Source organism: Bufo bufo, chromosome 3 (assembly GCF_905171765.1).
Source record: "Bufo bufo chromosome 3, aBufBuf1.1, whole genome shotgun sequence".
In the NCBI taxonomy this organism is placed as follows: domain Eukaryota; kingdom Metazoa; phylum Chordata; class Amphibia; order Anura; family Bufonidae; genus Bufo; species Bufo bufo.
The window spans coordinates 330323334-330337137 of record NC_053391.1 but is presented as its reverse complement, the minus strand read 5'-3'; the positions used below and the strand labels follow the sequence as shown (position 1 = coordinate 330337137).

Here is a 13804-nt window from a genome sequence, read left to right as displayed (position 1 = left end):
TGCGCGCTTTCGGCGTTCTCACCCTGCTGCTGCTCGCCTGTCAGCGCTGCAGCGTAACTTCGGCCTTCCCGCTCACCGCCTCATATGCGACGTGCCCACAAGGTGGAACTCCACCTTGCACATGCTGGCCAGACTGTGCGAGCAGCAGCAGGCGATAGTGGAGTTTCAGCTGCAGCACGCACGGGTGAGTCGCTCGGCGGAACAGCACCACTTCACCACCAATGACTGGGCCTCCATACGAGGCCTGTTTTCCTTGTTGCGCTGGGTCGAGTACTCCACCAACATGGCCAGTGCCGATAACGCTGTTCTCAGCGTTATGATACCACTTCTGTGCCTTCTTGAAAAAACACTCCTGGTGATGATGGAAGAGGATGTGGCACAGGAGGAGGAAGAGGGATCATTTCGTAGGGTTTCCGGCCAGTCATTCCCAAGTGGCTCCGAGGGTGGGTTCCTGCACCCACAAACCCAAGATACACAATTGTCCAGCCAGGGCACAGTTCTGGAGGATGACGAGGTGGAGGATGAGGAGGAGGAGGAGGAGGAGGAGGAACCATGTTCACAGCAGGGTGGCACCCAGACCAGCTCATGGCCATCACTGGTGCATGGATGGGGGGATACAGTGGACACAGACGATACACCTCCCACAGAGGACAGCTTTTCGTTGCCTCTGGGCAGCCTGGCACACATGAGCGATTACATGCTGCAGTGTCTCCGCAACGACCGCCGAGTTGCCCACATTCTAACTTGTGCTGATTACTGGGTGGCCACGCTGCTGGATCCCCGTTACAAGGACAACATACCATCCTTAATTCCGTCACTGGAGCGTGATCGTAAGATGCGCGAGTACAAGCGCGCGCTGGTAGACGCGCTGCTGGTGGCATTCCCACCTGACAGCGGGGGCACAGTGGAAGCACAAGGCGAAGGATGAGGAAGAGGTCGCCAACGCAGCTGGGGCACCGCCAGCACCTCAGAAGGCAGGGTTAGCATGGCCGAAATGTGGAAAAGCTTTGTCAGCACGCCACAACAACCAGCACCACCACCTGATATGGAACGTCTTAGCAGGAGGCAGCATTTCACCAACATGTTGGAGCAGTATGTGTGCACACGCCTACACGTACTGAATGACTGGTCTGCCCCCTTCAACTTCTGGGTCTCAAAATTAGGCACATGGCCTGAGCTTGCCCTTTACGCCTTGGAGGTGCTGGCCTGCCCTGCAGCCAGTGTATTATCTGAACGTGTGTTTAGCACGGCAGGGGGCGTCATCACAGACAAGCGCAGCCGCCTGTCCACAGCCAACGTGGACAAGCTCACTTCCATTAAAATGAACCAGGCATGGATCCCTCAGTACTTGTCCGTACCGTGTGCAGAATAGACATGTATACCGGCACTAACCAGCCATTGTTATACTGCAGTGCAAATGCTCATTCTTGTATTTTGGAAATTTCACACTCTTTTAGGGTGTACCCTATTTTCAAAAATATACTGCTATACTAAGTACACGGGTTTACAAAAAAAAAAATTGTCATTTACTTTTTCGGGTGAAATTCACAAATTTTTTGGTTCATAGTACCACTGCTATACCTAGTAGACTGGTTAAAAAAAAAAAAATGGTCATTTACATTTTCCGGTGAAATTCACCAATTTTTGGGTGTATAGTACCACTGCTATACCTAGTAGGCCGGTTAAAAAATAAATAAATTGCCAGTTATATTTTCGGGTGAAATTCACCAATTTTTGGGTGTTATGTACCACTGCTATACCTAGTAGGCCGGTTAAACAATCAAAAAAATTGTCAGTCACATTTTCTGTTGAAATTCAACAATTTTTGGGTGTCAAGTACCACTGCTATACCTAGTAGACATTTTAAAAAATAAATAAATTGTCAGTTACATTTTCTGATGAAATTCACCAGATTTTGGGTGTAATGTACCACTGCTATACCTAGTAGACCGAAAAAAAAATATATAATTGTCAGTTACTTTTTCCGGTGAAATTCACCAATTTTTGGGTGTGATGTACCACTTCTATACCTAGTAGACAGGTAAAAAAAAAAATAATAAAAAATTGTCAGTTACATTTTCAGTTGAAATTCAACAATTTTTGGGTGTGATGTACCACTTCTATACCTAGTAGACAGGTTAAAAAAAAAAAATTGTCAGTTACATTTTGTGAAATTCACCCGTTTTTGGGTGTGATGTACCACTGCTATACCTAGTAGACAGTTAAAAAAAAAAAATTTGTCTGTTACATTTTTGGGTGAAATTCACAAATTTTGGGGTGTAATATAAATTTCAATAATTTTTATTTAACATTTTTGGGTGACAATAAACAATTTTTTTTCTGTCATAGACCCCTGCTCTACCAAATAGACAGAATAATACATTTCTGTAATTTTTCTGTTATATTTATGGGTTGACATTATACAATTTTAGACGTGAATAAACCCCTGCTCTGCATAGGTGACAGGGAATAAAATTTCTGAAATGCTTCTTTAATTGATGCGCGCGACCTCATTTGATTCAATGCTTAAACTTAACTCCTTAAGGACCAGGCCATTTTTTGCAAATCTGACCAGTGTCACTTTAAGTGCTGATAACTTTAAAACGCTTTGACTTATCCAGGCCATTCTGAGATTGTTTTTTCGTCACATATTGTACTTCATGTCACTGGTAAAATGAAGTAAAAAAAATTCATTTTTATTTATTAAAAAATACCATATTTGCCAAAAAATTTAAAAAAAATTGCAAATTTCCAAAGTTTCAATTTCTCTACTTCTATAATACATAGTAATATCTCCAAAAATAATTATTACTTTACATTCCCCATATGTCTACTTCATGTTTGGATCATTTTGGGAATATTTTATTTTTTGGGGATGTTACAAGGCTTAGAAGTTTAGAAGCAAATCTTGAAATTTTTCAGAAATTTTCAAAAACCCAATTTTTAGGGACCAGTTCAGGTCTGAAGTCACTTTGTGAGGCTTATATAATAGAAACCACCCAAAATTTACCCCATTCTAGAAACTACACCCCTCAAGGTATTCAAAACGGATTTTACAAACGTTGTTAACCCTTTAGGTGTTCCACAAGAGTTAATGGCAAATGGAGATAAAATTTCAGAATTTAGATTTTTTGGCAAATTTTCCATTTTAATTAATTTTTTCCAGTAACAAAGCAAGGGTTAACAGCCAAACAAAATGCTATATTTATTGCCCCAATTCTGTAGTTTGCAGAAACGCCCCCCTGATGCACCCCTAGAGTAGAAACTCTATAAAAGTGACCCCATCTAAGAAACTACACCCCTCAAGGTATTCAAAACAGATTTTACAAACTTTGTTAACCCTTTAGGTGTTGCACAAGAGTTATTGGCAAATGGAGATGGAAAAGTTGCCAAAATTTTTTAATTCTCAAATTTCATTTTAATCCATTTTTTCCAGTAACAAAGCAAGGGTTAACAGCCAAAAAAAAGCTATTTTTATTGCCCCGATTCTGTAGTTTGCAGAAACACCCCATATGTGGCCGTAAACTACTGTACGGACACACAGTAGGGCGTAGAGGGAAAGGTGAACCGTATGGTTTTTGGAAGGCATATTTTGCTGGACTGGTTTATTTACACCATGTCCCATTTGAAGCCCCCCTGATGCACCGCTAGAGTAGAAACTCCATAAAAGTGACCCCATTTTGGAAACTACGGGATAAGGTGGCAGTTTTATTGGGACTATTTTTAGGGTACATATGAATTTTGGTTTATCTATATTACATTTTTTTGAGGCAAGGTTACCAGAAATAGAAATTCTGAAATGTCATCTCCATATGCCAATAACTCTTAGCTCCACCATTAGATTTACAAAGTGGTCACTGAAAAAAAGACTGGATTCCTGGTTGGCCTTCAAAATCAGGAATCACGGGCTCATAGCGCTCTGGGGTACACCAGACAAGTTCACCGGCAGGGGGCTCCGGTGGATTTAACTGGTGGACCGGAAAACTAGTACGAGCCCCAGAGCTGCTCGTACAAGGGTGGGCCACAGGGTCCCTAGCATGGCGGTCCCCTTGCTCCGCCTGGCGGCGTCTCCGCCGCCTTGGGGGCTCATCATCATAGCTAGATGATGAGGACGCGGATGACAACAGGAAAGTGGGTTCATCCTCGTCCTCACTGGGACTCTCGGACTCGGAGGCAAGCTGGGCGTATGCCTCCTCGGCCGAGAACATCCGGCGGGCCTAAGGGGAGTGTGTGTCTGCGTGAGTCTGCGTGTGTGTGTGTGTGTGTGTGTGTGTGTGTGTGTGTGTGCGTGCGTGTAAATCTTTATTTGGTGTGCGTGTGTGTGGGGGCACGGGTGTTCGCGAACTCACCCTAAACCTAACAAATAAAAAAAAAAAAGACAAAAAAAAGGGGGAAAAATGTGAATTTTTCTTTTTTCAAAATCGCTGATCAACCGCCTGAAGTTGATCAGCGGTGGGTTGTGCGATGCGCTAACAGTATGCCTCCTCGGCATACTGTGTTCCTGTAATTTTTAAATGAAGTTAAAGGGGTTCTCTGGGCCTGTACTTAAAAGGCTCCTTTCAACTAATTTGTGAAGGGAATACACTTTGAGCAGTACTTACCCTTTCTTGGCTCCACCAATTCCTCAGTCTCTACTACATAATGTAGATGTAGCTTACTAGTAAGAAAGAGGAGCACATCAAAGGAAGAGCCTGCAGCCAGTGAAGCGGTTAAGTAATCAATCCAGAATTGCTGGAATTGGTGGTGTGATGGAAGGGTAAGTACTGCTCATAGCGTCCTCTTTCCACAGTTTAGCTGAAAAAGGCTTTTTAGGTACAGGACCAGAGAACACCTTTAACAGTTTAGTTGTCAGATGGTTGCTTTGTATCATAGAGCATAAAACATGAATTGCATAAAATCTAACATTTAAGGTCAGTTTATCATAACTACTTTCTCATAATCATAAAGTATGTAAATATTTGTAGGCCTTGAACAAGTCTTAAAGCAGCAGAGAAAAAGTTGACTTTATATCTTAGGCAAGAAAAGTCATGGTTTCTATAGACTGAATAACCAACACCACTAAGTTTATATGATCTGAATGTTAGTTCTGGTTATTCTCATTATAACTTTTTATACGTCTTTCATGTATTGTGTATCAATGTATCAGATTTTTATGCTTATTTTGATGCATCACACTTCTTTGACAAGGTTACCTGCTATATATAGGCCTACAGTGTGGCCCTCTTGCTCTAGATTTAGATTATGACTTTGTATTTCCGTCTGAGAGAAAGTGATGTCTGAGATTCTAGGAAACAGTTTCTATATTCAGTCATGAGAAAAACCCTCTTTAAATTCCATTTACATCTCAGGACATAATAAAAAATCTGGTCCTTAGAAGGTCTTAAATTAGGTAAATACAACCTCAGATGAACAACACCACATAAAATGATACCGTGTCACTATTTATTTAATACACCAAAGTGCAGAAGCCATGTGTGAAAAATACACCACACTGTATGAATCAGTAGCTCGTAGAACCACCTTGACCAGCAATAACTTGAAGTACTCATTTTCAGTGTGACTTTATTAGTCTCTTCTGGAGGAATTTCGGCCCGCCCTACTTTACAACCTTGCTTTAGTTCATTAAAGAGAATCCCTTATAAGTAATGCTATGGTGCTATTGTGCACTCAAACATGGTTTAAAACATACCTTTGGTATTCTATTGTGCATTTGCAATCACCAGAAAATGATGTTTGTTCTATATGCAAATGAGGAACAAAATCCCCAGCAGGGTGTTTCCAAGCGTCCAAAGAGCCCAAGTCTGCCTATTCAATGAGTCCTTGCTGGCGTATTTAGAGAGCCTAGTGCCTACCCGTGCGCTCCTAACTCTCTGCGACATCACCAATGCCCTCTCCCTCTGCCTGTGGTGTCACCTATCTGCTAAAGGCATCGACCTCATTGTATGTACAGGACATGCGCATCGCCGCCGGCCTCATCACTGTGGGAGTGCCGCGGTTTTACAATGAGGGAGCAATGAAGTCCTTACTGGTGATATCAATTAATGAGAGGTCTCTTATTGAGACCATACAATATGTCACATTGCCCTTGGAGCTTCATCTGGGCGAACTCCACTCAGACAAAATAACCTTGTACGTTCTGACAGTCTCCACTAGTTCTGTACTTCTGGGGCTTCTTTGATACCACCTACATTGTTGTGTCCTGAAACTCTGGACAGTTTCTATGCTGGGGTACTGCATGTCGCACACAGTGCCTGACTACTGTTCTACCTGTTTGAGTAGCTGGAGTAGGAGGTGGGTAGCCCATGCAAATTTGGTGGAATTGGTGATGTTCAGACATCTTTGATAAAAAAAAAGGAAGCTAGACCTTGCTCCCCCCATTGTCCCTATAGACCTAGTTCTTGGTACCACTTTTCCACGAGGTTGAGTTGACCCACTATCCAAGCCTGAGACCCAAGCCATAGCTGAGTATATTTAAGAAAACTTGGAGAGGGATTTCATCCACCAGTCCTTATCGGCAGCAGGAGCTGTTTCTTTCTTTGTGAAGAAGGACGGATCCTTCAGACCCTGCACGGGTTATCATGTTTTGAATAAAATTACTGTAAAAAATAGATATTCCTTACCGTTTTGCTACATGGTGATAATATTTTCTCTAAACTGGATTTGCGTGGTGCTTACAACCTGATATGGATCTGTGAGGGAGATGAATGGAAGACCATTCAATCCCCATGATTATGGCCATTACAAATACCTGGGTATGTCATTTGGGATCACCAATGCCCCAGTAGTCTTCCAAGAAGTTGTAAATGTAAATTTGTTAATTTTCCGGGATACCTGTGTTGTTTTCTACCTGTACTGCATCTTGATATACTCATCTGATCTACTTTCCCATCACAAACATGTCCATACAGTTCTCCAGAAATTGAAGGAGAACAGGCTTTATGCAAAGTTTGAGAAGTGTATCTTCAGACAAAAAACTGCCTCCAATTCATGGTTTATATAATATCCGATCGAGGCATACAGATTGATCCTGAGAAATTATCAGCAGTACTGAACTGGCTACGACCCATCAGCCTGTGGGCTATTCAACGTTTTCTGTTTTATCTCCAGATCTCCCATAGAAATAAATGGGGTGGCCACTTGCACGCCTGACTGGCCCTTTGCTCATTTCGGGGGACTCAATGGTGCACGGGACACCTATTCTCATGATTGGTGGGGACCCTAGTTTTTCTCTGTTCTGTGGATAGAAGAATACCCTTTTAATGTTCCCTCTTACAAGCTGGAACCTTGGTTCATTGGACTTTCCGTGGAGTTAAAGCAGTTGAATCTGATTGTTTATAAGTTGTCCCTCCCAGCTTCTTTGCAGATTCCCAATTCCTATCATGGGTCACTTCTCAAACCTGTGGTACTCCAGACATCCTGGTCTAGCTGTTTATTTGGCAAGTTCTGAAGATTTGTAAGAAGTGAAGAATATTCTGGAAATGAAGAAGCTTAGCGGCAAAACCAGTTGACTGGAAAGCTTTTATCCCTTAGGAGAGATCCTGAGAACTTTTGAAGAACATTCATGCTCAGATCTTCCTGAAGAAGTTTTTGAAAGGTTCTGGTTCAAAGAAGAGAGGTTATAAGGAGGGGTACTATCACAGCAGCGCTCCATACTTGGTGCCATCCCATAACTGGTGTGGGTACAGATGCTGCATCGCTCATCTAGCTTGATTGGCGATCCTCGCTAGCTCTTCTCTTCCTTCTTGTAGCTGAGATGATCACAATACTCCTGAGGCTGCAAGGCCTCTTCCTGTCTGCCTTAGTGCACGCACGCACATCTATCCATCTTACAAGGCCAGTGTTTAATTGCTTCAAATCTCTGCCAGTCAATGGCTGGACACCTGTGGGTTTATGAGGCACCTTCTCCTGGAAGAAGGTGACTGAGCTTTAGGTTTCTAGCTGTCTAGTTAACCAGTGAAGGTGTGCTATTGTCTTCCAGTGTACTGAACTTCTGGTTAGATTCTGTTACTCTGCTGCCTGCCTACCATCCTACCCTTTGCTACCTGCCTACCATTCTACCCTTTGCTACCTGCCTGCCCTGACTTCTGTTTTTTTACTGACTATAAGTAGCACCTGACCAATTGGTGCTTTGCACTGATGTCTCTGATCCCTGTGGGTGAGCTGCCAACTACACTCGGACCATTCCAAGAGGTAGCGGACTGATTGGTCACCTTTACTGTAGGCCAGATGCCTGTATAGGGGTTAAAAGGTAGAAACCAGGCAATTGCCCGAATAACACTTAGGACTAGCCCACAGTCAAAATGTTTCGTTAATTTAGTAGGTCCACATCCACTGCCCATTATAATTTCTAAATGGCCTTATAACCCTTCCCAGATTGATGGGCAGCAACAATTGCTTCTGTAAGTTCATTGCTGAAGATTTTCCTCCTTAGCATTATATTAACACATGCTTGAATGCTCCAAACCAGCAAACTGCCAAAACTTCTGCTTTTATAGAGGTTGTAATGGTCACACTTCCTGTTGATCAATTAGGGGTGTTTGATTAGCAGCACCTGTCTGCTACTTACCCTCTTAATTTCTATGGAAGCAGTAAGGGTGTACTTAATTTTTTACACACATAGTCTTCATTTTGGCCTAGTTTTTGCTAAATAAATTACACGCTGTACACGTGTTGTTCACCTGAAGTTGTATCATTTTAAGACCTTCTAAGGACCAGATACTTTTATTATGTCCTGGGACGTAAAACCATACAATTCAAAGGGCATGTATCTTGTTTTCTCATGACTGCATACAGTATGTGTGTCTTCAAAGAGATCGTAATTGAGTATGCGGCTCAAGGGGACCCTAATCTGAAAAAAGCAAATGTTGAACAATATTGTGGTTCTTCTGATCAGGCTATGGATCTGCTTGTGTTATTGTGTATGGGTGGCAGTAAATTGTGAGGGATACGCTTGGTATATCCATGATCCTTCTGAACTAGTTGGAATGATCGCTTCCTTTTAACATTTATTTCAGATCCAGTACTAAATAGATATTGTCTCTGATATTCTCCTTGCCAGATAGGAGTTGGATACTGATCCCATGGAATTTATCAGAAGTTATAGAAATACCTTTAACAAATATCTTTTTCACAAGAAAGAAATACTGAAGCACTATAAATGCTCACATCCCAAAGAAATTCTCCTGAATCGATTCTGGGATTATCAGAACATGAACAGGTATGTTGTCATCATTGTGATTATAACTATAATTCACTGTTATTATCCTATATTTATCTCGAGTAAATTACCTTCTGAGTCTTTAAATATATATGTTACATATATTTTTGCTGGAAATGAGTCATGAATATCTCTGTCTCATGTAAAATACCACTTCATACTACAATCATTGTTTTGAGACATATCATTGTACTAAATGCCATGTGTGGATTTTGTCCCTGTTAAGCTGGAATTACACAGGCTGACTAAGTGTCCGATTGTCATGAAGGAAGTGTTTCTTCCCAACAGTCAGCTGCTCATTCAATGAAGGAGACCGCTGCATTTACATGCAGCAATCTCCTTCACTATATGAGGACAAGGAATCGCTATTACGATCCCTCGTCCTCATACAGAATCATGGATTCTGAGCAGCAAATCGCTGTTTAGACAGCACAATCTGCTGTCCAGAAGCCATGATCACTGGTGCCTGCATGAACGACAGGATCACTCGATGAACAAGTGATGGCATTAGTGATCGCTCCTCCCAGTACTGCGAAGATGTCTCCTTCACTGATGAGCAGGCGCTCGTCGGGAAAGAATGCTTCATTGCTGACAATCACCTGCTGTATAGTCCCATCTAAAGGGACCTCTAGGGTCCATTCACACGTCCGCAGAATGGGTCCGCATATTGCAGAACGGGTGCAGACCCATTCATTCTCTATGGGGCAGGAATGGATGTGGACAGCACACAGTGTGCTATCCGCATTTCCGGTCCGCAGCTCCCAAAAAAAATAGAACATGTCCTATTCTTGTCCGCAATTTTGGACAAGAATAGGCAGTTCTATGAGGGGGCCGGCTGGGTGTATTGCGGATCCGCAATACACTACAGACATGTGAATGAACCCTTATGCTGCATTCACGCAGTGTTTTAGTCAGTGATTTCCATCAGTGATAGTGAGAGTGCAGCCTAAGGGCTCATGCAGACGGCTGTTGCCCCGCCGTGGCCGTATTGCAGCCCGTATACGGCGGGTCCGCAAGACACGGGGCACCGGCCGTGTGCACTCTGCATTACGGATGCAGACCCATTCACTTGAATGGGTCCGCAAACCCGGAGATGCGGTGTGAAAACACGGATCGGAACCTCACGGAAGCACTACGGAGTGCTTCCGTGGTGTTTCTGGCCGTGCTTCCGCACCAAAAAAAAGTAGTGCATGCACTACTTGTAGGTGGTGGAGACTGCTGCTATCTCCTCCACAGTATTGAGAGGAACGATCGATAATGCCATCGCTCATCCCCATACAGACTCGTTGATTGCGGGCAGCAGAGACCCTTGCAAAATCTAAGGGGGTTATCCCGATTTTTCTTTTTAATTTGCTCACTTGTATGTGTAATATGATGTTTGTAGAGAGGATGATGTTACCCGGACCTTGCCTAAATAAGTGTCCGGCAGTTCCGATATCATGTGCTGCACATTCGCCTTGTAATCCTAGCCCGGTTACTACCTGCAATGTACGGGGGTTGCACAATGCGCAGTCAGACAGCTTCGGGCGCTTTGAGCAGTCAGTGCCTGAGGCTACCTAACTGCGCCTGCCCAACCTGCGTACATTGCAGGTAGTAACCGCACTAAGATCCCGAAGTGCTGCCCACTTATTTGGACCTGGGAGCACACTGCAGTTCCGGTAAGGCAAAGAAGATCATCTATACATAAATCATATTACACATTAACGGGGCAAGATTTTAAAAAAAAAGGATAACTCCATTAACTGTAAAAAGTGAAGTAAAATATGTACAGATATTTACGGTAAACGTGACATGGCTGAAGATGTACTGTTTTGCAACAGAAATGTACCACAATTTAAAGTAAGGCTCCATTTACACGACCGTATTTTTGTTCCGCATCCGATCTGCATTTTTTGTGGATAGAATGCAGAGGCATTCATCTCAATGGGTCTCAAAAAATGCAGACAGCACATCGTGTGCTGTCTGCATTTGTATGTCTGTTCCGTAGCCCTGCAAAAAAGATAGAACATGTCTTATTCTTGTCTGTTTGGCATCTTTCACACGACCGTTTTTTTTTTCCGTTTACAGGCCGTTTTTTGCGTTCCGTATACGGAACCATTCATTTCAATGGTTCCGCCAACAAAAAAAAAGAGGAATGTACTCCGTATGCATTCCGTTTCCGTTTTTCCGTTCCGTTGAAAGATAGAACATGTCCTATTATTGCCCGCAAATCACGTTCCGTGGCTACATTCAAGCCAATGGGTCCGCAAAAAAAATGGAACACATACGGAAATACATCCGTATGTCTTCCGTATCTGTTCCGTTTTTGCGGAACCATCTATTGAAAATTTTATGCCCAGCCCAATTTTTTCTATGTAATTACTGTATATGCCATACGGAAAAACGGAACAGAAACTGAAACACAACGGGAAAAAAAAAATGGAACAGTGGATCCGTCAAAAAACGGACCGCAAAACACTGAAAAAGCCATACGGTCGTGTGAAAGAGGCCTTTTGCGAACAGGGATGGACAATGGATCCGCAAAAAAAAAAAAAAAACGCGGACGTGACCCGTATTTTTTGCGGATCCACAAAATACATACGGTCGAGTGAATGCACCCTATGCCAACCAATGGTAGGTTTCAGAGAATCAGATATTGTCTCTATCTACAGTACATGTTGCTTTTGATTATTCCACTGAACAAAATCACCAGAATACCAAACACCTTCCACAGGTGACTTCCTCTGTCAAAACAGGGATAAAGGTTACTTGGTATTTACACAGCGATACAGAGAGAATAAATAGGACCCTGCCCTGAGCAATTCCTCATCAGAGAAAATATATTACACTACTATATTGTGCACTTCTTGTTCCCACAAGGCAGAACATAGATATTAAAATAATACACTATGTAAAAGAAATGTGGCAAACTGCGGCTGAAGAAACAGGGTAAGTATATTCATTCATTCATTCTGCTAGGATACCTTTCCATGTCGACTGTCAGCAATAAATCTCACTTAGCAAGCGCTATCTGTGGCTCTAGACTGTATCCCAGGCTGCATATTCATTTACCTGTTGCCTATAGATTCTTAGAATTGAATACAATATCTATAAGCTAAAGTCGGCAACACTTACCCAGTGCACTCATGTTGTGTCTCTTTCTCAAGGCGGGGCAGCCTACGGACAATTACATCCAGATATATGCGATAAGGCCTTGCGGTGGCCCCAGCTTCCTGCTTTTCACAATCAATAGCAACTTTCTAAAAGAAACAGTTCCTTAATCCTGAAGCTCACGAGAAAAAAAAAAGCATGCCATAACTTGAGCACAAGGATTGGTTGATAGAAAACAGGAAAGGCGAGTTGAAGGTATGAATGCAAGGGTAGACAGATACTGAGCCTGCCACATGTTTAGAACAGCAGGAGAGGAGTGAACAGGTTTTACAGGAGCACAGCACAGGCTGGAGGTATGTGTTGGTAACAATTCAGGAATGTGTTTAAGGTGAACATGTGTAGGGTTGAGAAAAAAAAACTAATAGTAAAGTACTACTCTCCGTAACATTGCATTACCACGAGACATCCGTTATCAGGCCACGAGACCTGCAGGGAATCCAAATGTCACAACTCACATCTTTCTGGATGTATGGTGAGTAAGGTGTAGTCATTGCAGCCCTGTAAGGGTCATTCAGATGTCATCAAAAACTAAAGCCTAGCTCGGCCAATTACCTCACTTGTCCCAGATAATAAAATTTAACTTATGTCTATATTTAAGAATACTAATAAAGTGAATGTGAGCTAAGCTGAGCTGACAGTGGTAAAAATGAGTCAAAAATTTTCATTTTTATTTATAAAAAAAGACCAAATTTATCAAAAATGTGGAAAAATTAGCAAATTTCCAAGTTTCAATTTCTCTACTTTTATAATAGATAGTATTAACTCCAAAACAAGTAATTACTTTACAATCCCCATATGTCTACTTCATGTTTAGATCATTTTGAAAATGGCATTTTATTTTTTAGGGACGTTAGAAGGCTTAGAAGTTTAGAAGCAAATCTTAACATTTCCAAAAGCCATTTTTTTCAGGACCAGTTCAGTTATGAAGTCACTTTCTGGGGCTGTCATATTAGAAACCACCCAATTTTAGAAACTACACCCCTCAAGCTATTTAAAACTGATTTTACAAACTTTGTTAACCCTTTAGGTGCCCCACGAGAATTAAAGGAAAATGGGAATTAAATTTCTAAATTTCACTTTTAGCAGATTTAAAATTTTAACCTATTTTTTCTGCAACACATCAAGGGTTAACAGCCAAACAAAACTCAAAATCTAATACCCTGAATCTGGAGTTTACAGAAACACCCCATGTGTGCTCAAAAACTGATGTATGGGCGCACAGCATGCTTCAAAGTGGAAGGACCACCATATGGCTTTTGGAGAGCGGATTTAGCTGGAATGGTAATTGGAAACTATGACGTATATGAAGACACCCTGAGGTGGCCCTACAGTGGAAACCCCAAAAAAGTTACCCCATTCCGGAAACTACACCCCCCTCAAGGAATATTTCAAGGTGTGTAGTGAGCACTTTGACCCATCGGGCGATTCACAGAATTA

General features: G+C 42.3%; 1 protein-coding gene across 1 annotated transcript in view; it reads right to left on the bottom strand.

The window, feature by feature from the left end:
• The window catches only part of SH3D21 (SH3 domain containing 21), a 116988-nt gene extending 104395 nt beyond the window's left edge, over positions 1–12593 (bottom strand). The window contains exon 1 of the mRNA XM_040424414.1: positions 12332–12593. Coding sequence (XP_040280348.1) covers positions 12332–12344 — 13 coding nt within the window. The 5' untranslated portion in view covers positions 12345–12593. The remainder of the gene's footprint in view (positions 1–12331) is intronic.
• Positions 12594–13804: the final 1211 nt, after the last annotated feature.